The sequence below is a fragment of the Ranitomeya imitator genome, chromosome 1 (genome assembly GCF_032444005.1).
Source record: "Ranitomeya imitator isolate aRanImi1 chromosome 1, aRanImi1.pri, whole genome shotgun sequence".
In the NCBI taxonomy this organism is placed as follows: Eukaryota; Metazoa; Chordata; class Amphibia; order Anura; family Dendrobatidae; genus Ranitomeya; species Ranitomeya imitator.
Genome location: NC_091282.1, coordinates 632389241 through 632416434, shown reverse-complemented (window position 1 = coordinate 632416434; position 27194 = coordinate 632389241). Strand labels below are relative to the sequence as shown.

At 44.2% G+C, this 27194-nt stretch overlaps 1 protein-coding gene across 2 annotated transcripts in view; it reads right to left on the bottom strand.

The window, feature by feature from the left end:
- The window catches only part of CADM3 (cell adhesion molecule 3), a 451826-nt gene that overhangs the window by 152824 nt on the left and 271808 nt on the right, over window positions 1-27194 (bottom strand). For both annotated transcript variants that reach the window (XM_069726964.1, XM_069726955.1), the window contains exons 2-3: window positions 544-684; window positions 38-190 (exon numbers count right to left, since the gene is read on the bottom strand). In XM_069726964.1, coding sequence (XP_069583065.1) covers window positions 38-190; window positions 544-684 — 294 coding nt within the window. The remainder of the gene's footprint in view (window positions 1-37; window positions 191-543; window positions 685-27194) is intronic.

The window sequence follows — 27194 nt, the reverse complement described above, 5'->3', positions numbered from 1 at the left end:
TCACGTCCTCCATGCCCTTCTCTCTTACTCGACTTACCTAAGACTGTCACCATGGCTTTGGCTGTCCTGACCGGCATGGTGAAGATGGAGCATGTGTACTCGCCCTCGTCAGACAGGGCCACATTGCTAATACTGATGGACAGCTCGTTCTTAGTGGATTTCACCAGCTGGATTCTGTTATCTCTGAGGGCTGTGAGGGCAAAATAAAAATAATTTAATTTATTTAAGCCAACATTTCTAAACCCGGCCTATAGACCCAACATATGTCTACCCATTCCCAAGTCATCTGTACCCAAAACCCACTATGTGTCGTGACAGTGTGATTTTCAGATTTGGCTTTTATTTATGGGTATGAATATGGGGCACGTCCAAAGTGAGCATCAGAGGAGTAGTAAAAACACAAAAATAAAGAGCAATTCAGCGTTGGCATTGAGACAGTACATCATCACATGTATCAGTGTGCCATGCCACAATATACTGTAGCTACCAGCAGACACCACTAGAGGGAGCAGGGAGTCAAGCAACATCAGGGGGTTCACATACCTCTTTTCTCCCCAAAATATAGAGTCTGTTGTGCTGGATTGGACCATTGGAGGGAAGATTCTTCATGGTCATCCACCGTGCAGGTGAGGGTCATTCGGCCTCCTGTAGCAACCAAAACGTCTGACGTGACCGGTTGACTGGCTGTGGAGACACAAAAAAATCCTCATGTCAGCTATTTTATCACACTCAGACAAATTTAGCAAGAAAGTAATATACACTGAAAACTGAATAACTACGGTAGGCGAAATCTGTGCCAACATGTGGGCACCACAACGAGCAATCAGCGCATTCCGGAAGAGTCAGAGCTTCCTCCAGGGACATTGTCTGAGATAAGGATTGTAGACATCTAAATACTGTATCTATCTACTAGATGGTGGCCTGATTCTAACGCATCGGGTATTCTAGAATAAGTATGTATGTATGTCGCGCTGTGAGTGGGGGTTAAATTCCGCGCCAATATCACTGATTGGTCGCTCCCGGTTAGCCGATCAGCGAAGCGTGGTTCAAATCTGGTACCAATTCGTGGCCGGACTGCACCTGTCGCTGATTGGTCGTGGCCGGCCGGGCAAGACCAATGACCGAAGCAGTGTTTAAATACCGCACCAATATCGCTGATTGGTCACGGCCGGGCGCAATCAATCAGCGAAGCGGTGTTTAAATCCTGTGCCAATATTGCTGATTGGTCGCGGCCGGCCGGGCGCAACCAATCAGCGAAGCGTGGATTAAATCCTGCGTCGCAGGATGTCGGGGGTTTGGGGTGCAGGATATAGTACAGCCACGTAGTATATAACACAGCCATGTAGTATACAGTATAGCACAGCCACATAGTATGTAGTATATAGCACAGCCATGTAGTATATAGCACAGCCACGTAGTATATAGCACAGCCACGTAGTATATAACACAGCCCACGTACTATATAACACAGGCATCCACGTAGTATATAGCACAGCCACGTAGTACATATAGCACAGCCACATAGTATATAGCAGCCACATAGTATATAGCACAGCCACATAGTATATTGCCCAGCCACATAGTATATAGCACAGCCACAAAAGTATATAACACAGCCCACACAGTATATAACACTGCCCACGTAATATATATCAGTCACGCAGTATATAACACTGCCCACGTAGTATATAGCAGCCAGGCAGTATATAACACAGCCCACGTAATATATAGCACAGGCCACGTAGTATATAACACAGCCCACGCGCACATAGCCACATAGTACGTAGTATATAGCACAACCACGTAGTATGTAGCATAGCCACATAGTATATAACACAGCCACGTAGTATGTAGTATATAGCACAGCCACGTAGTATATATCACAGCCACGTAGTATATAGCACAGCCACGTAGTATATAACACAGCCCACGTACTATATAACACAGGCATCCACGTAGTATATAGCACAGCCACGTAGTACATATAGCACAGCCACATAGTATATAGCAGCCACATAGTATATAGCACAGCCACATAGTATATTGCCCAGCCACATAGTATATAGCACAGCCACAAAAGTATATAACACAGCCCACACAGTATATAACACTGCCCACGTAATATATATCAGTCACGCAGTATATAACACTGCCCACGTAGTATATAGCAGCCAGGCAGTATATAACACAGCCCACGTAATATATAGCACAGGCCACGTAGTATATAACACAGCCCACGCGCACATCGGTAGACGGCGGAAGGTGAGAATAGCACCATTTTTAATTTTTTTTAAATTATTTTTAACATTATATCTTTTTACTATTGATGCTGCATAGGCAGCATCAATAGTAAAAAGTTTGTCACACAGGGTTAATAGCAGCGTTAACAGACAGCGTTACACTGCGTTATGCTGCGATGTAACACAGTCGGTTTAATGGACTGCTACAACGCTATGTGGGCGGCGGGCGCTGACTGGGGGGGAGTAAGGAGGAGGCACTGACTGCAGGGGAGTAGGGAGCGGCCATTTCGCAGCCGGACTGTGCCTGTCACTGATTGGTCGCGGCCGGCATTAGATCTTTTTACTACTGATGCCGCATAGGCAGCATCAATAGTATAAAGTTGGTCACACAGATTTAATAGCAGCGTTAACGGACTGTGTTACACCGCAGCATAACGTGGTTCGCTAACGCTGCCATTAACCCTGTGTGAGCGCTGACTGGGGGGGAGTATGGACAGCAGGCACTGACTGCGGGGAGTAAGGAGCGGCCATTTTGCCGCCGGACTGTGCCCGTCGCTGATTGGTAGTGGCCTTTTTGCCGCGACCAATCAACGACTTGGGATTTCCATTACAGACAGAAGGACAGACAGAAAGATGGAAGTGACCCTTAGACAATTATATAGTAGATTATGTATTATTCATCTATATGGCAGTCTGTAGTCCGTCATTGGTCCTCAGTCTGTAGTTAAACAGAATAATCGGGGAAATCTCCATGTGGACCTGCGCTGGAGAAAGATTATCACCCCACACAGAACTGTGCAGAAAAGCTGATTATTCTAAGCTAAAGTGTGAGATACGGAAAGACACTCCGTGACCCTCAGCTCTTCAGCAAATGCACCCTTCTGAAAGACTGCAAGTGCATTACACTAATGGAGAGCCATTATCAGGAGAAAGACCGGCTCTTAAGTGTGCCATCGTTGTAATCCCAGAGATAAATGTGTTGGAGAATTACTGTACGGAAATTCCTCCATGTCCTACATCAGTCAGTATAGTCAACTCTGCTGCCACCAACATCTATGGATCGATCTATTATCATCTACGTATTATCTATCTATCTATCTATCTATCTATCTATCTATCTATCTATTATCTATCTATCATCTATTATCTATCTACTACATGGTGGCCCGATTCTAAGGTTTTCGGTATACTAGAATATGTATTTATGTATGTATTTAGCAGCCACATAGTATATAGCACAGGCCACGTATTATAGGAGCCATGTAGTATATAGCAGACAAATACTACGTGGCCTGTGCTATATACCGGTACTATGTGGCTGCTATATACATACATATTGTAGAATACCCGATGCATTAATACAGGCCATGCAGTATATAACACAGCCACGTACTATATAACACAGCCCACGCAGTATATAGCAGCCACGTAGTTTATAACAGCCCATGCAGTATATAGCAGCCACGTAGTATATAACACTGCCCACGCAGTATATAGCAGCCACGTAGTATATAACAGCCCATGCAGTATATAGCAGCCACGTAGTATATAATACTGACCACGCAGTATATAGCAGCCACGCAGAATATAACACTGCCCACGCAGTATATAGCAGCCACATAGTATATAACACTGCCCACGCAGTATATAGCAGCCACGTAGTATATAACACTGACCACGCAGTATATAGCAGCCACGTAGTATATAAATATGCCCACGCAGTATATAGCAGCCACGTAGTATATAACACTGCCCACGCAGTATATAGCAGCCACGCAGAATATAACACAGCCCACGCAGTATATAGCAGCCACGTAGTATATAACACAGCCCACGCAGTATATAGCAGCCACGTAGTATATAACACAGCCCACACAGTATATAGCAGCCACATAGTATATAACACTGCCCACACAGTATATAGCAGCCACGCAGTATATAACACTGGCCACATAATATATAACACAGCCCACGCAGTATATAGCAGCCACATAGTATATAACACAGCCCATGCAGTATATAGCAGCCACGCAGTTTATAACACTGCCCATGCAGTATATAGCAGCCACGTAGTATATAACACTGCCCACGCAGTATATAGCAGCCACGTAGTATATAACACTGCCCACGCAGTATATAGCAGCCACGCAGTATATAACACTGCCTATGCAGTATATAGCACAGCCCACGGAGTATATCACTCAGCCCACATAGTATATAACACAGCCAACGTACTATATAACACAGCCCATGCAGTATATAGCAGCCACACAGTATATAACACTGCCCACGCAGTATATAGCAGCCACGCAGTATATAACATTGCCTATGCAGTATATAGCACAGCCCACGGAGTATATCACACAGCCCACATAGTATATAACACTGCCTATGTAGTATATAGCAGCTACACGGTATCTAACACAGTCCACATAGTATACAGCAGTATGGGCACCATATCCCTGTTAAAAAAATAATTAGAATAAAAAATAGTTACATTCTCACACTCTGGGATCCATCGAAGCTCCGGCGATATGCGCACGGCTGCTGCCATCTTCCGTTCCTAGGATGCATTGCAAAATTACCCAGATGACTTAGCAGTCTCGCGAGACCGCTAAGTCTTCTGGGTAATTTTGCAATGCATTGCCGGGAACGGAAGATGGCGGCAGGCGCGAGCGGCTCGGCGGACAACGGAGGGTGAGAATAGCAGGTTTTTTTGTTTTTTTATTATTTTTAACATTACATCTTTTTACTATTGATGCTGCATAGGCAGCATCAAGAGTAAAAAGTTGGGGACACACAGGGTTAATAGCAGCGGTAACGTTACCTGTGGCATAACGCGGTCCGTTACCGCTGGCATTAACCCTGTGTGAGCGGTGACTGGAGGGGAGTATGTGGGCGCTGGGCAGTGACTGCGGGGAGTAAGGAGCGGCCATTTTCTTCCGGACTGTGCCCGTCGCTAATTGGTCGTGGCTGTTTTACCGCGACCAATCAGCAACTTGGATTTCCATGACAGACAGAGGCCGCGACCAATGAATATCCGTGACAGAAAGACAGACAGAAGTGACCCTTAGACAATTATATAGTAGATTATCTATCTATCTATCTATCTATCTATCTATCTATCTATCTATCTATCTATTATCTATCAATTAACTATCATCTTTTATCTACCTATTATCTATATATTATCCATTTATCTATTATGCATCTATTATCTATCATCTATTTATCATCTATCATCTATCTATTATTTATATATTATCTATCATCTATCTATCTATTATCTATCTATCTAAGAGGAAGAAAATTAGAGCAGCACAAAGAAAGAGTCCGGATGCAGAGCCCCCCAGGGAAATACCAAATCTCAATTATAAAAATCCAGAAAAATTGGAGGCAGCACACTGTTTGTAGTGAAAAGGAGCTGTTTAATCAGCCCAGAAAGCGACGTTTCGGTCCCAACAGGAACCTTTCTTATCTATCTATCTATCTATCTATCTATCTATCTATCTATCTATCTATCTATCTATCTATCTATCTATCTATTATCTGTTTACTATATATTATCTATCTATCTATCTATCTATTATCTATCATGTACTATCTGTCTATTATCTATCTATTATCTATCTATCTATTATCCATCTATCTATCTATTATCTATCTATCATCTATCTATTATCTATTATCCATTTATCTATTATCTATCTGTTATCTATCTTTTATTTCTCCATTATCTATCTATTATCTATCTATTATCTGTCTGTTATCTATCTATCATCTATTATATATTTATCTATTATATATCTATTATATATCATCTATCTATTATTTATCTGGAGAAGTTCTAGAAGGGAAGGATGGAAAAGATGGGAAAGCTGGGCAAGAATGGTGAAAGGCTAGAGAAGAAAAGGATGGAAAAGGGAAGACTAGAGAAGAAGGGAAGGCTAGAGAAGAATGGAAGGCTGGAGAAGGGAAGGTTAGAGAAGGATAAAAGGCTTAAAAAGATGGGAAGGCTGGAAAAGAAGGGGAGAATGAAGAAAGATAGGTTAGATTAGGGAAGGATGGAAAAGGGAAGGCTAGAGAAGAAGGGAAGGGTAGAAAATATGGGAAGGCTGGGCAAGAATGGAGAAGGAAAGGCTGGAGAAGAAAAGGATGGGAAAGGGAAGGCTAGACAAAAATGGAAGGCTGGAGAAGAGAAGGCTAATCAAACAAGAAAAGGCTGGAAAAATGTGAATGCTAGAGAACAATGTAGGAATGGAAAAGAAAAGGCTGGAAAAGGTAGGGGTGGAGAAGGCAAGGAAAGAGAAAAAGGGAAGGCTAAAGAAGGAGAAGCTGAAAAAGATGGGAAGACTGGAGAAGGAAAGGCTGGAGAAGGGAAGACTAGAGAAGAAGGAAAGTCTGGAGAAGGGAAGGCTGGAGACAAATGAAAAGCTGGAGAAGATTGGAAGACCAGAGAAGACGAAAATCCTGGAAAAGAAGGGAGGGCTGAAGATGAAGAAAAGGCTGGGTAAGAAGGCTGGAGAAGAACAGAGGGCTGCAGAAGGAGTTGTGGCTGGAGAAGTAAAAGCTGTAGAAAGAAAAGGTTGTTGCAGTAGAATGATAGGTTTTAGAAGAATGAGAGGCTGGAGACGACAGAAAGGCTGGAGAAGATAGGAAAGTTGGATAAGAATGGAAGGCTGGAGAGAAAGCGAAAAATGGAGAAGGAAAAGATGTAGAAAAAGGGAAGGATGGAAAAGGGAAGGTTAGACAATATGGGAATGAAGGAGAAAGGAAGGCTAGAAAAGATGGGAAGGCCAGAGAAGAAGGGAAGAATGGAAAAGGAATGGCTGGAAAAGGGACGGCTACAGAAGAATGGAAGACTATAAAAGAAGGAATGTCTGGAACAGATAAGTAGACTGAAGAAGAAGGGAAGAATGGAGAAGGAAAGGTTGGAGGAGAGAAGACGCGTTAAGAAGGAAAGGCTGGAGAAGAAGGAAAGGCTGGAGTAGAGAAGGCTAGAGAAGAAGGAAAGCATGGAGAAGATTGGAAGGCTTGAGAAGAAGTGAAGGTTAGAGAAGAAGTAGAGGTTGGAGAAGAAAGGAAAGCTGAATACGACTCTGAGAAGTCAGTTACTGGAGTCAGTGTTCAGCTTTGTGGGACATTCATTAAAGAAATTCCTAATGAGGAATCCCAAAATATTAATCTCCAAGTAGAGTGACGATTTGTATGATGAAGCTAACAGTAACGTTAGAGACCCACGGGACGTCAATTATTAAACTAGGAGAATCCCAAAAGTTCCCGCAGCAGAGATCGTGCCTTACAGCGCTTATCATCATGCCCGCCTTAATCGAAAACACATCGCTGTAATTACGCCTTTTCCATCGGTTTAACCTTCTTAAAGGTCAACATATCAGCGGAGAGGAAAATCTCTCCTGACGTGCAGCATCCCAGCGTTGTGTTCTGATGACAGCGGTGTCAGATGTAGACAAGGTCTAATTGGATCCTAAAAATTGATTCCTAGTAACAAAGCAAAGAAATTTCATGACTGTTAATAGGAAAAGTAGAAAACAAGATTCATTCATACAGTATCTATCTACTAGCTATCCATCCGCTCGTCCGTCCATCCATCCATCCATCCATCCACCCACCCATCTATCTTGCAGCAATATTTAATTTGTCTACTTATTTTATCTATCTCTATTTTTTGTTTATTTTTTTTATTTATCAACTTTTTTTCTAATTGTTTATCTGCTTATTTTATTATTTACCTCCTTTTTTTTTCTATTTTTTATCCAATTTATTTTTTCATCTAATTTGTCAATTTATTATTGAATTATTTATTTATTTATGTAATTATCACTATTTTTATCTAATGATCTATTTTTTATTTAACAGTTTTTCATCAAATTATTTTTTTTCTATGTAATTATCTAAATTTTCAGCTAATCATTCAGCTATTTTTATCTAATTTTCAATATTTTTCTATAATTATCCATTTTTTTTATCTAATCATTTACTTGTTGTTTATTATTTTTTATTATTTATTATATTAATTATTTATTTCATGATTCTTCTTTTTTTTATCTAAACATTCATCTAATTTGTATGTAATTATTTACGTATTTATTTTTTAATCTAATTTTTATCTAATAATTTATTATTTTTTTAATTTAATGATATATCTATTTATTTTTTTATCTAATCATTTATCTATGGTATTTATTTTTTATTTCATGATTTTAAAAACCTGGGATAAGATTTTTTCGTGTGACAAGAGGCCAGTCTGTGACAACGTGTGACTCTGGGAGGCGCCGTGTGAAGATTTGTCGCTATACTTAGTCCTCAGGAGACACTAACATCTTACACATCAGGCTTAACCCATTAGGTGCTGCATGGTTCGTTATCTCTGTGTGACACCCCCCAGCTTGTCACATGTGGTGTGTTTGGCTGTAAGTGCGCCCCCTCTGATGGCTCACAGTATTTATGAACCTGCAGACTCTTCTGCTTCTGAATGGCCTCTCCACTGTGTAAGATGAGTCGTAATGCAGAAGTTTATTGATCTCATTTGTTTCTCCAGGATGCTCCATAGGAATAAACCTAAAAGTACCCGAGATCATCTGTCTGGATGGAATCCTCCTGGTTCATGAGAAGATTCCAGAACTGCAGTAATGACTGACACTGGAGCGCAGGAGACTATAACTGTGACACAATATGATCAGCTCTTATTTCTCTAGTGTCACACATGTGTGGAAGGTTACGTGGGCAAAATATAGGAAATGTGAGACAAGCCTGAGGCAATGTGTGTACGGGGTCCTCGCCGGCGCCTGTGTAGGTATGTACAGAAAGGCAATGTGTACGGGGTCCTCGCCGGCATCCGTGGAGGTATGTACAGAGAGGCTATGTGTACAGGGTCCTCGCCGGCATCCGTGGAGGTATGTACAGAGAGGCTATGTGTACAGGGTCCCCGCCGGCATCCTTGGAGGTATGTACAGAAAGGCAATGTGTACGGGGTCCTCGCCGGCATCCTTGGAGGTATGTACAGAGAGGCTATGTGTACGGGGTCCTCGCCGACATCCGTGGAGGTATGTACAGAGAGGCTATGTGTACGGGGTCCTCGCCGGCATCCGTGGAGATATGTACAGAGAGGCTATCTGTACAGGGTCCGCACCGGCACCTGTGTAGGTATGTACAGAAAGGCAATGTGTACGGGGTCCTCGCCAGCATCCGTGGAGGTATGTACAGAGAGGCTATGTGTACAGGGTCCCCGCCGGCATCCTTGGAGGTATGTACAGAAAGGCAATGTGTACGGGGTCCTCGCCGGCATCCTTGGAGGTATGTACAGAGAGGCTATGTGTACGGGGTCCTCGCCGACATCCGTGGAGGTATGTACAGAGAGGCTATGTGTACGGGGTCCTCGCCGGCATCCGTGGAGATATGTACAGAGAGGCTATCTGTACAGGGTCCGCACCGGCACCTGTGTAGGTATGTACAGAAAGGCAATGTGTACGGGGTCCTCGCCAGCATCCGTGGAGGTATGTACAGAGAGGTTATGTGTACGGTGTCCGTACCGGCACCTGTGGAGGTATGTACAGAGAGGCTATGTGTACGAGGTCCGCACTGATTCCTGTGTAGGTATGTACAGAGAGGCAATGTATACGGGGTCCACACTGGCGCCTGTGGAGGTATGTACAGAGAGGCTCTGTGTATGGGGTCCGCACCGGCGCCTGTGGAGGTATGTACAGAGAGGCTATGTGTATGGGGTCCGCACCGGCACCTGTGGAGGTATGTACAGAGAGGTTATGTGTACGGGGTCCAAACCGGCGCCTGTGGAGGTATGTACAGAGAGGTTATGTGTACGGGGTCCACACCGGCGCCTGTGGAGGTATGTACAGAGAGGCTATGTGTATGGGGTCCGCACCGGCACCTGTGGAGGTATGTACAGAGAGGTTATGTGTACGGGGTCCACACCGGCGCCTGTGGAGGTATGTACAGAGAGGCTATGTGTATGGGGTCCGCACCGGCGCCTGTGGAGGTATGTACAGAGAGGCTATGTGTATGGGGTCCGCACCGGCGCCTGTGGAGGTATGTACAGAGAGGCTATGTTTATGGGGTCCGCACCGGCACCTGTGGAGGTATGTACAGAGAGGTTGTGTGTACGGGGTCCAAACCGGCGCCTGTGGAGGTATGTACAGAGAGGTTATGTGTACGGGATCCACACCGGCGCCTGTGGAGGTATGTACAGAGAGGCTATGTGTATGGGGTCCGCACCGGCACCTGTGGAGGTATGTACAGAGAGGTTATGTGTACGGGGTCCACACCGGCGCCTGTGGAGGTATGTACAGAGAGGCTATGTGTATGGGGTCCGCACCGGCGCCTGTGGAGGTATGTACAGAGAGGCTATGTGTATGGGGTCCGCACCGGCGCCTGTGGAGGTATGTACAGAGAGGTTATGTGTACGGGGTCCACACCGGCGCCTGTGGAGGTATGTACAGAGAGGCTATGTGTATTGGGTCCGTGCCTGCACCCATGTAGGTGTGTACAGAGAGGCACTGGATTGTATTCTCTGACCATTTGTCTTTTCATCTTCCCTGGATAATTAGGGGGTGGGAACATAGGTAGAGCCGCAGTTATTCGCTGTGTAATCACGAGTGTGCAACAGATGTATCAACGGACATTTCTATAGGAATCTAACTGTGCATAGAGGGGCATGAGGGGCATCAGAATATATGAGGGGCACTGGGAGCATCATTATGTATGAGGGGCACTGAGAACATCAGAATCTATAAAGGGCATCATTGGTGCATAATGTATGAGGGGTTACCAGAATGTATGACGGGCACTGGGATTAATCATAATGGATGGGGGGCACTGGGGATAATCAGAATGTATGTGAGGCATCATAATGTATGAACGGCACCAGAATGTTTGAGGCACACTGGGGGCATCAGAATCTACAGTATATAGGGAACTGTAGGTGCATAATGCTTGAGGGGCACTGTGTGGGCATCATTATGTATGAGGGCACTGTGGGGGCATCATATTCTATGCTGAAGGGCCTTATTTGAGTGATCACACTGTGAAGCATCATACTGTTGGGGGCCATGACAGCGGTTCTGTAGTGGGTGTGAACACTCAGGGGCCTCACACAGAAAGCCATACTCTGGCTCCACGCCATTTTCTGCTGCGTAGGTCTCTGTTCTTTCCCCGGACACATCGATGTTTTCTTCTTCCTTTTCCTCTGGGCGTTCCCGGACCCAATATTAATAACATAACCCAGCGCAGAGGACGGGCAAGATTGATGACACGGTGCAGTCGGAGAGGCAGCTTTACCAGAGACTGGCGGTGACTAATAGTCCGTCAGATCGCCATGAATCTAAGTAATCTGCCGCTTACTGTTTTGCTCTGCTTTTTAATTCAACATCTGATTAACACCTTCATTGCCACTTTGCCATTCAGGGTGTAGGGAAAGCCGAGAACACATTTTTGAAAATGCATAAATGTGGATGATGCGATCTGTGTGTGCCTATCTATATTCTCCCCAATGGCTAGCAAAAATCTGTCCATCTATCACCTATTTATCTATCTTGAGACCACCATAAATGTAAAGCTTATATTCAGTCACCTGCAGTACCTCCACTGACCACATTGCTATCATCAACTCTTTTCTCCAGACCTCAATGAAACAGCGCCACCATTAACCACCAGCTAAATGTGGACATTTCTTTTTTAATTACAATAATTCTGCTATAAAACCTAATAGCGTAAGAATATTCATATATATAAGAAAATAATTATATTTTGAGGAAGTGTAATGTTTGAATAGACTATTCGGTATTATCCCTTTAAGTGCCTGTCCGGACCTGTTGAAACGTGCAGTCCCGATCACGGTTGAATGGCGTTTTCTTTCTGAGCCCTTCTTCATGCATTTACACGTCTACATTAAACTCATTTGTCTATTGAGGCGTGATCTCCCCCTTCCTTCCAGCCATGTCTATGTACAAATCCCATGTTTGGAGCGTTTAATAGATATTTTACAACCTGCAGCCATGCAGCCCTGTTATTAATCTTACACAAGGGTTATTATCACATAATAACAGTCTCACTTAAGATCTAGCATTATACTGGATAATCTCTCAAGCTCGTGGCATGGGGCTGCTGGGTAATCACCATGCAAAATATGTCAATAATTCATTACCGCGCCTGCTGGAAATACAGATATGTGACGGCACAATACCAGAGTCGGAATCAAAATTCAGTAAAAACGTTGGGTAAAAATTAAGTAAAAGTGAAAATTGCTAAATATTTCATTTATGACTCGGTATCTCTGCCATAAAACGGTTTCTCTAATTTGTTGCCTGCGGAGAGAATTTAGATAAAGTCTAAACTTCTGGATCCACAGTCGCACAATGTGTTCCCTAATTACAAGCATGCACACAGGGCAGCATACCCCGCCTAATGAGAATCCACAGCCCCTGGGGGCGCACACATGGATGCAACAGGAATCTGGAGAAATGCGGCCGCAGAGGGGGTTTAAAGGGGTTTTCCAACTTTATAAATTAATGATAGCTGGGGGGGTCTCAAAGTCTCTGATCTGAATGTAGCTGTAGTGAACATGCTCTGCTATAGGCGGAGGGACCAGAGAGCTGTGGGTCTAATCACTGGGGAGTCTCAAAGTCCCTGGTGAGAATGTAGCTGTAGTGAGCATGCTCTCCTATAGACAGAGGGATCCGGAAGCTGGGGTCTAATCACTGGGGATCTCAAAGTCCCCGGTGAGAATGTATTTGAAGTGAGCATGCTCTCCTATAGACAGAGAGAACGGGAAGCTGGGGTCTAATCACTGGGGAGTCTCAAAGTCCCCGGTGAGAATGTAGCTGTAGTGAGCATGCTCTCCTATAGATTGAGGCATCCGGAAGCTGGGGTCTAATCACTGGGGAGTCTCAAAGTCCCCGGTGAGAATGTAGCTGTAGTGAGCATGCTCTCCTATAGATAGAGGCATCCGGAAGCTGGGGTCTAATCACTGGGGAGTCTCAAAGTCCCCGGTGAGAATGTAGCTGTAGTGAGCATGCTCTCCTATAGACAGAGGGATCTGGAAGCTGGGGTCTAATCACTGGGGATCTCAAAGTCCCCAGAGTGAATGTAGCTGTAGTGAGCATGCTCTCCTATAGACAGAGGGATCCAGAAGCTGGGGTCTAATCACTGGGGATCTCAAAGTCCCCGGTGAGAATGTAGCTGTAGTGAGCATGCTCTCCTATAGAGGGATCCGGAAACTGGGGTCTAATCACTGGGGAGTCTCAAAGTCCCCAGTGAGAATGTAGCTGTAGTGAGCATGCTCTCCTATAGACAGAGGGAATGGGAAGCTGGTGTCTAATCACTGGGGAGTCTCAAAGCCCCCGGTGAGAATGTAGCTGTAGTGAGCATGCTCTCCTATAGACAGAGGGATCCAGAAGCTGGGGTCTAATCACTGGGGATCTCAAAGTCCCCGGTGAGAATGTATTTGTAGTGAGCATGCTCTCCTATAGACAGAGAGAACGGGAAGCTGGGGTCTAATCACTGGGGAGTCTCAAAGTCCCCGGTGAGAATGTAGCTGTAGTGAGCATGCTCTCCTAGAGATTGAGGCATCCGGAAGCTGGGGTCTAATCACTGAGGAGTCTCAAAGTCCCCGGTGAAAATGTAGCTGTAGTGAGCATGCTCTCCAATAGATAGAGGCATCCGGAAGCTGGGGTCTAATCACTGGGGAGTCTCAAAGTCCCCGGTGAGAATGTAGCTGTAGTGAGCATGCTCTCCTATAGACAGAGGGATCTGGAAGCTGGGGTCTAATCACTGGGGATCTCAAAGTCTCCAGAGTGAATGTAGCTGTAGTGAGCATGCTCTCCTATAGACAGAGGGATCCAGAAGCTGGGGTCTAATCACTGGGGATCTCAAAGTCCCCGGTGAGAATGTAGCTGTAGTGAGCATGCTCTCCTATAGAGGGATCCGGAAACTGGGGTCTAATCACTGGGGAGTCTCAAAGTCCCCAGTGAGAATGTAGCTGTAGTGAGCATGCTCTCCTATAGACAGAGGAAACGGGAAGCTGGGGTCTAATCACTGGGGATCTCAAAGTCCCCGGTGAGAATGTATTTGTAGTGAGCATGCTCTCCTATAGACAGAGAGAACGGGAAGCTGGGGTCTAATCACTGGGGATCTCAAAGTCCCCGGTGAGAATGTAGCTGTAGTGAGCATGCTCTCCTATAGACAGAGGGATCCAGAAGCTGGGGTCTAATCACTGGGGAGTCTCAAAGTCCCCGGTGAGAATGTAGCTGTAGTGAGCATGCTCTCCTATAGATAGAGGGATCCAGAAGATGGGGTCTAATCACTGGGGAGTCTCAAAGTCCCCGGTGAGAATGTAGCTGTAGTGAGCATGCTCACCTATTGACAGAGGGAGCGGGAAGCTGGGGTCTAATCACTGAAGATCTCAAAGTCCCCGGTGAGAATGTAGCTGTAGTGAGCATACTCTCCTATAGACAGTGGGATCTGGAAGCTGGGGTCTAATCACTGGGGATCTCAAAGTCCCTAGTGAGAATGTATCTGTAGTGAGCATGCTCTGCTATAGACAGAGGGATCTGGAAGCTGGGGTCTAATCACTGGGGAGTCTCAAAGTCCCCGGTGAGAATGTAGCTGTAGTGAGCATACTCTCCTATAGACAGAGGGATCCGGAAGCTGGGGTCTAATCACTCTGGATCTCAAAATCCACAGTGAGAGTGTAGCTGTAGTGAGCATGCTCTCCTATAGACAGAGCGATCCGGAAGCTGGGGTCTAATCACTGGGGATCTCAAAGTCCCCAGTGAGAATGTAGCTGTAGTGAGCATGCTCTCCTATAGACAAAGGGATCCGGAAGCTGGGGTCTAATCACTGGGGATCACAAAGTCCCCAGTGAGAATGTAGCTGTAGTGAGCATGCTCTCCTATTGACAGAGGGAACGGGAAGCTGGGGTCTAACCACTGGGGATCTCAAAGTCCCCGGTGAGAATGTAGCTGTAGTGAGCATGCTCTCCTATAGACAGAGGGAACGGGAAGCTGGGGTCTAATCACTGGGGATCTCAAAGTTCCCGGTGAGAATGTAGCTGTAGTGAGCATGCTCACCTATTGACAGAGGGAACGGGAAGCTGGGGTCTAATCACTGGGGATCTCAAAGTCCCTGGTGAGAATGTAGCTGTAGTGAGTATGCGCTCCTATAGACATAGGGATCCGGAAGCTGGGGTCTAATCACTGGGTATCTCAAAGTCCCCGGTGAGAATGTAGCTGTAGTGAGCATGCTCTCCTATAGACAGAGGAAATGGGAAGCTGGGGTCTAATCACTGGGGATCTCAAAGTTCCCGGTGAGAATGTAGCTGTAGTGAGCATGCTCACCTATTGACAGAGGGAGCGGGAAGCTGGGGTCTAATCACTGGAGATCTCAAAGTCCCCGGTGAGAATGTAGCTGTAGTGAGCATGCTCTCCTATAGACAGAGGGATCTGGAAGCTGGGGTCTAATCACTGGGGATCTCAAAGTCCCCAGTGAGAATGTATCTGTAGTGAGCATGCTCTGCTATAGACAGAGGGATCTGGAAGCTGGGGTCTAATCACTGGGGAGTCTCAAAGTCCCTGGTGAGAATGTAGCTGTAGTGAGCATACTCTCCTATAGACAGAGGGATCCGGAAGCTGGGGTCTAATCACTGGGGAGTCTCAAAATCCCCAGTGAGAGTGTAGCTGTAGTGAGCATGCTCTCCTACAGACAGAGGGATCCGGAAGCTGGGGTCTAATCACTGGGGATCTCAAAGTCCCCAGTGAGAATGTAGCTGTAGTGAGCATGCTCTCCTATAGACAAAGGAATCCCGAAGCTGGGGTATAATCACTGGGGATCTCAAAGTCCCCAGTGAGAATGTAGCTGTAGTGAGCATGCTCTCCTATTGACAGAGGGAATGGGAAGCTGGGGTCTAATCACTGGGGATCTCAAAGTCCCCGGTGAGAATGTAGCTGTAGTGAGCATGCTCTCCTATAGACAGAGGGAACGGGAAGCTGGGGTCTAATCACTGGGGATCTCAAAGCTCCCGGTGAGAATGTAGCTGTAGTGAGCATGCTCACCTATTGACAGAGGGAACGAGAAGCTGGGGTCTAATCTCTGGGGATCTCAAAGTCCCTGGTGAGAATGTAGCTGTAGTGAGTATGCTCTCCTATAGACATAGGGATCCGGAAGCTGGGGTCTAATCACTGGGTATCTCAAAGTCCCCGGTGAGAATGTAGCTGTAGTGAGCATGCTCTCCTATAGACAGAGGAAATGGGAAGCTGGGGTCTAATCACTTGGGATCTCAAAGTTTTTGCATTTAGTGAACATGGTAAAAAAAAAAAAAACGAAACACAACTGTGGAATTGCACTTTTTTTGCAATTTCACCGCACTTGAAATTTCCCATTTTCCAGAACACAATGTTTTAAAACCAATGATGTCATTCAAAAGTAAAACTTGTCCTGCAAAAAACAAGCCCTCATATGGCCATATTGACGGAAAAATAAAAAAAGTTATGGCTCTGGGAAGAAGGCGAGCAAAAAACGGAAATGCAAAAATGAAAATACCTCCAGGGTTAAGGGTTTTTTTGTAGCATGAATAGTTTTATTATTTTTGGCATTTTTCTATTTCAAAATCTTTATTTAAAAAACACATATAGCTCTGGCAAAAATTAAGAGACCACTGCAAAATGTTCAGTTTGTCTGATTTTTCTCTTTATAGGTATATTTTTGAGCAAAACGTAAATTGTTTTTTTATTCTATAAACTTCTGACAACATGCCTCCGAATTTCCAAGCAATACATTTTGTGCTCTTTTTCTGACAAAAAAATGGTCAAAATAAAAAAACAGTGCTTTCAGACCTCAAATAATGCAAAGAAAACAAGATCATAATCATTTAGAAACAACAATACTAATGTTTTAACTCAGGAAGAGTTCAGAAATCAATGATTTGTGGAATAACCATGATTTTTAATCACAGCTTTCATGCGTTTTGGCATGCTTTCCACCAGTCTTTCACACTGCTTCTGGTGCAAAAATGTAAGTGGTTCTTTGATGGCTTGTGACTATCCATCATCCTCTTGATTTCATTCCAGAGGTTTTCAATGGGGTTCAGATCTGGAGATTGGGCTGCCCATGACAGGGTTTTCATGTGGTAGTCTCTTAATTTTTGTCAGAGCTGTATTTAGTAATATTATTCTACTCATAATTTTAGTAATAGACTTTTCACATACTGGGGCTCTTGTGTTTTACTCATAATTCCTGTCCATTCAAAAGAGTTTTCAGCACCTTCATGATCATCAGAGGCAGGATTACAATGGTAGATAATTCCTTTATTCACAGCTGGTAGGTAACACATGATCCACCAATCACAATAGGTGATGTCAAAGCTTCACATTTACAATGGTGTTTGCATACGCTCTTTAGATGCTTCCATAAAAAAGTTAGGGGTGGAGCCTGTTAATTGATGTACATGTGCATTTCCTGAAAGAACAGGAATTCAAAGTTAAAAAATCCCTAGTGGCCAGTGTGAGAATTGCAAGATTGCTCATTTTTATTTTAAAGATGGTGATATGAAAAACAAAATATTTCCCAAAATGTTAAAAATACATTAAATCAAAAACCTGATTGAAACAACAGATCATACCAATTCTATAGAATAAGATATGATGGAAATTGCTCTTTTCAGATGTGTCAACCATTAATAATAACTTGTAGGACTGCAGGAGCTTGACTAGTATGAGCAGTAAACCTTGTTCTCGGTTGACACCTTTTCCAATCCTCGGATGACCTCCAGTGGTGCTAGGAATAGAACAATAGTGGAGGATGTAGGTACGCACCATGGGATTGCGGTATGATTGTAAGCGTGCGGCATGGTGACTGAGCCGGCTGCATAATGACAGTCTCTCCTTTGAATACACCTGGTGATCTGTATATATTATTTCATTTTGCTGTGTTTGCCTCTTCTATTACCATCCAAATACGGTTTTGACAGCAGGAGCAGAATGATAATTTTTGGGAGAGTGGTGGAGATAAATAATGAAAAAAAAATTGCATGCATGTAATCTCATGCATATATTTACTGTGCGAATTCCTGCAGAATAGCACGGAGCCTTTTATTACCAAGCAAACCATCACCAGTCATTGTCTGATAAGTAAATGTTGTGTAAAATTAAATGCAGGCTTGCCTGCCATGTCATCAATAAACAGCACCGTCTCCATGTAGAGAGCACTAGAAGTTGGCTATACATATGAGATAGCTATTCCTAGACATGCACGCCCGCATGATTGAGCATGTATCATTCTTAATGGAGGGGAGGGGCGATGTACGACAATGCCAAACCCCTCTGGCAGCAGCTTAACCCTGTCAAGAACAAAAAATATTAGGTATGTCAAAACTAGGTTCATCATCAATGGTGGGTATTTGCTATAGGCTGATATTTAGTTGGCCCAATGCACATTAAATGGTCAGTCGGTCCCGTAAAAAAACATCAGGTTCAGCAAACATTTATGGCCACTGCACAGTTTGTTTGGAGGCCTGAGCAGGTAATCATCTCGGCTTTTTTTTCTGCGATTTTTTCACAGTGTATAAAGCCAGGATAACACAGCTCTGGTGGTTATACCCAGGTACTGCAGCTCAACTCTTGAGCTAAGGGCACCACACAGTGAACGGAGATGTGCTGTTTTGGCTTCCTACACTGTGCTATTCCGGCTTCCTACACTGTGCTGTTCTGGCTCACTACAATGTGCTGTTCTGGCTTACTACAGTGTGCTATTCCGGCTTCCTACACTGTGCTGTTCTGGCTTTCTACACTGTGCTGTTCTGGCTTTCTACACTGTGCTGTTCTGGCTTACTACAATGTGCTGTTCTGGCTTCCTACACTGTGCTGTTCTGGCTTACTGCAATGTGCTGTTCTGGCTTCCTACACTGTGCTGTTCCGGCTTCCTACACTGTGCTGTTCTGGCTTACTACAATGTGCTGTTCTGGCTTCCTACACTGTGCTGTTCCGGTTTCCTACACTGTGATGTTCTGGCTTCCCACACTGTGCTTTTCCAGCTTCCTACACTGTGATTTTCCAGCTTCCAACATTGTGACGGTCCGGTTCCTACACTGTGCTGTTCTAGCTTCCTCTGTGCTGTTACGGCATCCTACATTGTGCTGTTCCAGTTTCCTACACTGTTATGTTCTGGCTTCCTACACTGTGCTGTTCTTGCTTCCTACACTGTGCTGTTCCGCTTTCCTACACTGTGCTGTTCCGCTTTCCTACACTGTGATGTTTCGGTTTCCTACACTGTGCTCTTCCAGCTTCCTCTGTGCTGTTCCGGTTTCCTACACTGTGCTGTTCCGGTTTCCTACACTGTGATGTTCCGCTTTCCTACACTGTGCTGTTTCAGTTTCCTACACTGTGCTGTTCCGGTTTCCTACACTGTGATGTTCCGGCTTCCTACACTGTGCTCTTCCAGCTTCCTCGGTGCTGTTCCGGTTTCCTACACTGTGCTTTTCTGGCTTCCTACTCTGTGCTGTTCTGGCTTCCTACACTGTGCTGTTCCGGTTTCCTACACTGTGATGTTCCGGCTTCCTACACTGTGCTGTTCTGGTCTCATACTGTGTTGTTCTGTCTTCTTACTGTGTGCTGGTTTGGCTTCCTACACTGTGCTATTCCAAAGTCTTACACTGTGCTGTACCAGCTTCCTATACTGGGCTGCTCCGGCTTCCTACTTTGTGCTGTTTCAGCTTTTACACTGTGCTATTCTGGCTTCCTACACTGTGCTTTTTTGGCTTCCTACTCTGTGCTGCTCTGGCTTCATACACTGTGCTGTTTTGGCTTCCTACTCTGTGCTGCTCTGGCTTCATACACTGTGCTGTTCTGGTCTTCTACACTGTGCTGTTGTAGTCTCCTACACTGTGCTGCTCACGCTTCCTACAGTGAGCTCTTCCAGCTTCCTACACTGTGCTGTCCCATCTTCCTATATTGTGCTGTTCCATCTTCCTACATTGTGCTGTTCCATCTTCCTACATTGTGCTGTTACTGCTTCCTACTGTTCTGGTCTCGTACTGTGTTGTTCTGTCTCCCTAAACCGTGCTTTTCCGGCTTCCTACTGTGTGATGTTTCAGTTTCCTACACTGTGCTCTTTTTGCTTCCTACACTGTGCTGTTCTGACTACCTACACTGTGCTGTTTCGGCTACCTACACTGTGCTGTTCCATCTTCCTACACTTTTGGCTGTTTTGGCTTCTTATATTGTGATTTTCCAGCTTCCAACATTGTGATGTGGTTTTCTGGCTTCCTACACTGTGCTTTTCCGGCTTCCTACACTGTGCTGTTCTGGCTTCCTACATTGTGCTTTTCCGGCTTCTTATATTGTGATTTTCTAGCTTCCAACATTGTGATGGTACGGCTTCCTAAACTGTGCTCTCCCAACTTCCTACACTCTGCTGTACTGGTTTCCTACACTGTTCTGTTCCATCTTTCTACATTGTGCTGTTCCTGCTTCCTACACTGTGATGTCCTGGTCTCATACTGTGTTGTTCTGTCTCCTTAGACCGTGCTGTTCTGGCTTTCTACTATGTGCTGTTTCGGCTTCCCACACTGTGCTCTTTTAACTTCCTACACTGTGCTGTTCTGGCTTTCTACACTGTGCTGTTTCAATTCTCTACACTGTGCTATTCTGGCTTCCTACACTGTGCTGTTCTGGCTTCCTACTCTGTGCTCCTCTGACTTCCTACACTGTGCTGTTCTGGCCTCCTACACTGTGCTGTTCTGGCTTCCTAGAGTGTGCAGCTCTGGCTTCCTACTTTGTGCTGTTCCAGCTTTTACACTGTGCTATTCTGGCTTCCTACACTGTGCTCCTCCGGCTTCCTACACTGTACTGTTTTGGCTTTCTACACTGTGCTGTTCCATCTACCTATACTGTGCTGTTTCGTTTTCCTACACTGTGCTGTTTCAGCTTCCTCCACTGTGCTGTTCTTGTTTTTAACACTGTGTTGCACCGGTTTCCTACTTTCTGCTGTTTCATCTTCCTACATTGTGCTGTTCTGGCTTCCTACACTTTGCTTTTACGGCTTCCTACACTGTGGTGTCCTGGCTTCCTACTCTGTGCTGTTCCGCCTTCCTACACTGTGCTGTTCCAGCTTCTTACACTGTGCTGTACCAGCTTCCTCCTCTGTGCTGCTGCTGCTTGCTACTCCATGCTGTTCCAGCTTTTACACTGTGCTATCCAGGCTTCCAACACTGTGCTGTTCTGGCTACCTACACTGTACTCTTTTGGCTTTCTACACTGTGCTGTTCCGGCCTCTTACACTGCTGTACCAGCTTCCTACACTGTGCTGCTCCGGCTTCCGATTTTGTGCCGTTACACTGTAATCTTTTGACTTTCCAAACTGCTGTTCCAGCTTCCTAATCTGTGCTGTTTCGGATTCCTACACTGTGCTGTTCCAGTATCCTACACTGTGCTGTTCTGGCTTCCAACATTATGCTGATCCGGCTTCTTACTCTATTCTGTTCCAGCTTTCTACTCTGTGCTGTCTTGGTTTTCTACACTGTGCCGTATCGGCTTCCTACATTGCGCTGTTACAGCTTCTTACACTGTGCTGTTTCGGCTTCTTACACTATGCTGTTCCAGCTTTCTACTCAGTTTTGTACCAGCTTCCTATATTGTGCTGTACCAGCTTCCTACACTGTGCTGTACCAACTTCCTACACTGTGCTGTACCAGCTTCATACACTGTGCTGCTCTGGCTTCCTACATGTGCTGTTCCAGCTTCCTACTCTGAGCTATTTCGGCTCCCTACTCTGTGCTGTCCAGCTGCCTATTCTGTGATGTCCAGCTTCCTATTCTGTGATGTCCAGCTTCCTATTCTGTGATGTCCAGCTTCCTACACTGTGCTGCTCCAGCTTCCTACAGTATTTGGCTCCGGCTTCCTATACTGTGCTGTTACAGCTTCTTAAATAGTTATTTTCTGTGCCCTTGACAGTTCAAATCTGGGGGCCACTTGAGCTGAGAACAGCTGATTAGTGGGTGTCGAGTGTTAGGACTCCACCAACCAGATATTGATGACCCATTGCAAGGAATGGTCATCAAAATAGCATGCCTGTATAATCCCTTGAAGAAACTAAAGGTATATGGCTCACAGATTTCCCAAATCTTTGATCTTGCAGTTCCCAAAACTTTACTTTTTTACTTGGTTATGATCTGGATGGTTATCCATGTAGGGAAATACCTCCTCTATCAGATATTACAGGAGCAGCAGAGAGAGTTGAGTTTGCAGATCATATCTTTGGGTAGAAAGTAAGCATGAATGACTTCAGTAAGTTTACATTTTTCAAGGGAATGGGCTTAAGTTGTAATTCCAGGCACAGCTACTAGGAATATTATTATATGGAGCCATTTTTATGGGTCAAATGCGCAGAATATAAGTCTTCTCCAATCACAGCCCTCGCAATTATATACAGAACATATGTGCCAGAGCCCGCTGCGATCCATTGTATGGCTCAAGGCTTGGCACCTAACGAGTACCCTAATCAAGAATCGAACCTTGGGAAATGGACTGAGACTTTTCTGGAGGTGTACCTGACACTAAAAGCTCAAGTTCTTGCTCCCAGGAGGAATAGACTGACTGGTGAGATGTCAGGTGGTGCACATAGGAATAATGAAACCTAGCAGGAAACTTTGGCAATACCCCCCATGCGTCTGAATATCTCGAGAAATAGGGACCCAATTGGCCAGAATAAGAAGCAACACTTTTCCTTTATGTCCTCTTCTGAGACAGTGCTGAGGAATATAGACCTACCTACAATTTTTCATGCTATTTCTGGTTGGTTGGATGCATGAAAGCCAAAGGGAAACAACAACATGCTGCTTTGGGGTTATACATGGAAGCATAAGGCAAGCAGAGACTTTTTGCAAGCAAGTCAACTTTTCCATAAATACGAGGAAGGCAGCCAAGTGAGTTAACCTGTATGATAGCCAAGAACGTTATAACTGGTGATGCCACCAGCAGGATGAGTACTGGTCAAGAGAACCTCATGGCTGCCATCCTTGATATTAGGGCATGGTCCGGCCATGAAGCATATGCAGAGTCATAGCACAACACGCAGAGCAGGGCACAGTGCGAAAAAAAGAAATGCAAGCATTTAAATTATAATAATGGATTGCAGCTTGATGCCAAATAAAAATCAGGCAATGGAAACATCTGAAAATCAATAGTTCTTATTTAGCAAAATCTAAAATTGAGTGCGTTCAGTTGAATGCCAGCGCATAACAATCAGAAAATATTTAAAAAATACCTTCCGGAGTAATATCTATAGATAACATTTTATGCAATGGCTTTTCCAAATTATCTGTAATGCAAACAAAAGGAATCGAACCTTGGGAAATGGACTGAGACTTTTCTGGAGGTGTACCTGACACTAAAAGCTCAAGTTCTTGCTCCCAGGAGGAATAGACTGACTGGTGAGATGTCAGGTGGTGCACATAGGAATAATGAAACCTAGCAGGAAACTTTGGCAATACCCCCCATGCGTCTGAATATCTCGAGAAATAGGGACCCAATTGGCCAGAATAAGAAGCAACACTTTTCCTTTATGTCCTCTTCTGAGACAGTGCTGAGGAATATAGACCTACCTACAATTTTTCATGCTATTTCTGGTTGGTTGGATGCATGAAAGCCAAAGGGAAACAACAACATGCTGCTTTGGGGTTATACATGGAAGCATAAGGCAAGCAGAGACTTTTTGCAAGCAAGTCAACTTTTCCATAAATACGAGGAAGGCAGCCAAGTGAGTTAACCTGTATGATAGCCAAGAACGTTATAACTGGTGATGCCACCAGCAGGATGAGTACTGGTCAAGAGAACCTCATGGCTGCCATCCTTGATATTAGGGCATGGTCCGGCCATGAAGCATATGCAGAGTCATAGCACAACACGCAGAGCAGGGCACAGTGCGAAAAAAAGAAATGCAAGCATTTAAATTATAATAATGGATTGCAGCTTGATGCCAAATAAAAATCAGGCAATGGAAACATCTGAAAATCAATAGTTCTTATTTAGCAAAATCTAAAATTGAGTGCGTTCAGTTGAATGCCAGCGCATAACAATCAGAAAATATTTAAAAAATACCTTCCGGAGTAATATCTATAGATAACATTTTATGCAATGGCTTTTCCAAATTATCTGTAATGCAAACAAAAGGATATAGCAGAGATTACATTCCTAGCCGATGGAAATGGTGAATTCTGTAGCAGACAGTAAATCAATACAAAAAGCAACATGAAGCTCACCATGATGATGTGAAGGGCGACAGCATTTGTTTCCATATTTTTACTTGAGATTTTAAAGTTAGGATGTAGAAAAATTGTGGATGATAGAAGATAACCTGTGCAGCTTGTCATGGATCCAATGCCAAGAAGCAATTCCTCCGGAGACAACAGCTTTGCACAGGTTCTTACTACCCAATAGCAAAACAATTCCTCTAGAAGAAGAACTCTGCACAGGTTCTCACCACCCAATAGTAAAGCAATTCCTCTGGAGTGGAGAGCCCATCCCAGGTTCTCACTACCCAATAGTAAAGCAATTCCTCTGGAGTGGAGAGCCTTACCGAGGTTCTCACCACCTAATAGTAAAGCAATTCCTCTGGAGTGGAGAGCCCTACCCTGGTTCTTACCACCCAATAGTAAAGCAATTCATCTGGAGTGGAGAGCCCTACCCAGGTTCTCACCAACCAATAGTAAAGCAGTTTTTCTGGAATGCAGAGCCCTGCCCAGGTTCTCATCACCCAATAGTAAAGCAATTCTTCAGGAGTGGAGAGTCCTGTTCAGTTTCTCACCACCTAATAGTAAATAATTTTTCTGGAGTGGAGAGCCCTGCCCAGGGTCTCATCACCCAATAGAAAATCAATTCTTCTGGAGTGGAGAGCCCTGCCCACGTTCTCCTCACCCAATAGAAAATTAATTCTTCAGGAGTGAAGAGCCCTGCCCAGGTTCTCATCACCCAATGGAAAATCAATTCTTCTGTCGTGGAGAGCCTTCATAGGTTCTCATCTCCCAATTGTAAAGCACTTTCTGTGGTGAGGAGAGCCCTGCCCAGGTTCTCACCACCCAATTGTAAACCAATTCTTCTGGAGTGGAGAGCCCTGCACAGGTCCTCATCTCCTAATTATAAAGCACTTTCTCTGGAGTGGAGAGCTCTGCGCAGATTCTCACCACCTTATTAGTAACGCAGATGGGACAAACCAAGACTAGGCTCCCTCCCTACTAATGACCCGTCAATTGGAGCATGACATGCCTGTATGCCCTAGCTTGGGTCAATTTTCCACCGCATTTCTTTGTCTGTGAGCCCTACGCTTGGCAATCTTCACCACCCAAAGGATGATATAGATCTGTCCTTCCTTACAATTCTCCTTCGCTTGACATATCCCACAGTGGACAGACAAAGATGACCAGTTTTGACAAAAATATTATTTCTTGATACTCTGTAGGGAGATGTTTTTGCTATATAAACAATTAAAATCTTTAAAAAATCTGGAAAGTTAAAGGTAGACACAACTGTGCTCTTCAACAAGGTGCTCTTCACTAGAGGTGTATAGGAGTATGCAAAAAGGAATATTAATTCAAGGTCAATCATGGAGACAATGACTGGATGGTTGAAGGGACTTAACGTTAGTTTATTCCATCTCATCCATAGGTGCAATTTATGTTGTTGAGTTGTAAGTGTGTCCCAACCACTTGGAAACATCAGTCAATAGGCAAAGCCCACTACAATCCAGTTTCCAAGGTCAGCACCTATGATCAAATTGTACTATATTGTAAATTAGAGTTTGTTCAGGGCTCCGTTATTTAAGCCATACTTATGGGGAACCCTTTAAAAGCGACGCTTATGAATCCATCTTATCTGTCGCCGCACATAACAAATTGCTATTTCATACACTTTTCAATTTATATTAGAACAATTATTTGTTATTTATTGCTGTCTGTAGCTTTTTCTTCTAGGCAATTTTCTGTCAATTTCGTTCCTGATTGTCACAACTGTCCTATTCTTGCTGCTGACAAGTATTAATGCTTGGCTACTTATTATTCTGACAGGGAACGGGTAAATCTATGTACGGACTCACTGAATGCAAAGGGATTAATTCTCCTTCACCCACTGAAAAAAAAAAAAACGACACTTCTTCAATTTTACAGGACTTGGAAAGTCTACGGCACAAACACAACCAAATAATAGGCACAAAATGGACGCTGGGGCATAATCATAGGCAGCTTCGTATCTGAACTGTGATGTCAAGTATTACAAGTGCTGTTCCTTCCTCACTATCCTTTCTTAGTGACACAAAGAAGCATATATCAGATAATGAAGATACCCGTAGAAAGTGAGATAATTACTTCCATTTTTAGAGAGAGGGTATATTGACCTCTTCAAGTTTATGGTCTTTTGCTATGTGGTAAGATGGTACGCATGGTACCGCCTCATTTTTATTTTCCAATGTAAAACTATTAAAGACGAATACTGACCCAAAGCAAGAAAGGCCATAAATGGTGAAGGCGTCACATCTGAATACACCTTGTATCTGAAGATTTCTTATTTCCCAATTGACTGGAGACATCTCAATTATTTGTGTCGTGGATTATGCTTCTTCTGCTTTGATTATGAAAGACTAACCATAAATGGTGGACATATATATCCTATCAGGAAGACATAATTCCCATTACACCATTTTGGTAAGTTCTCATCAAGCAAAAGTGTAGCCTGATCCCTATACCCCATGATTGCAAACTCTCCTTCAACATCTGTGAGACTCATAAAAAAAAGAAAACACCTTCCAGACAATTTTGCAAGGCATCACAAAATCAAACTCTTCCAGAAGATTTCTTGTGCTCAAATTTCCAAATGCGTATTTAGTGGAAGCAGGATTATGTCTGTCTTAAATGTAAATCACAGGAGAGCATTTTACTATCTGAAA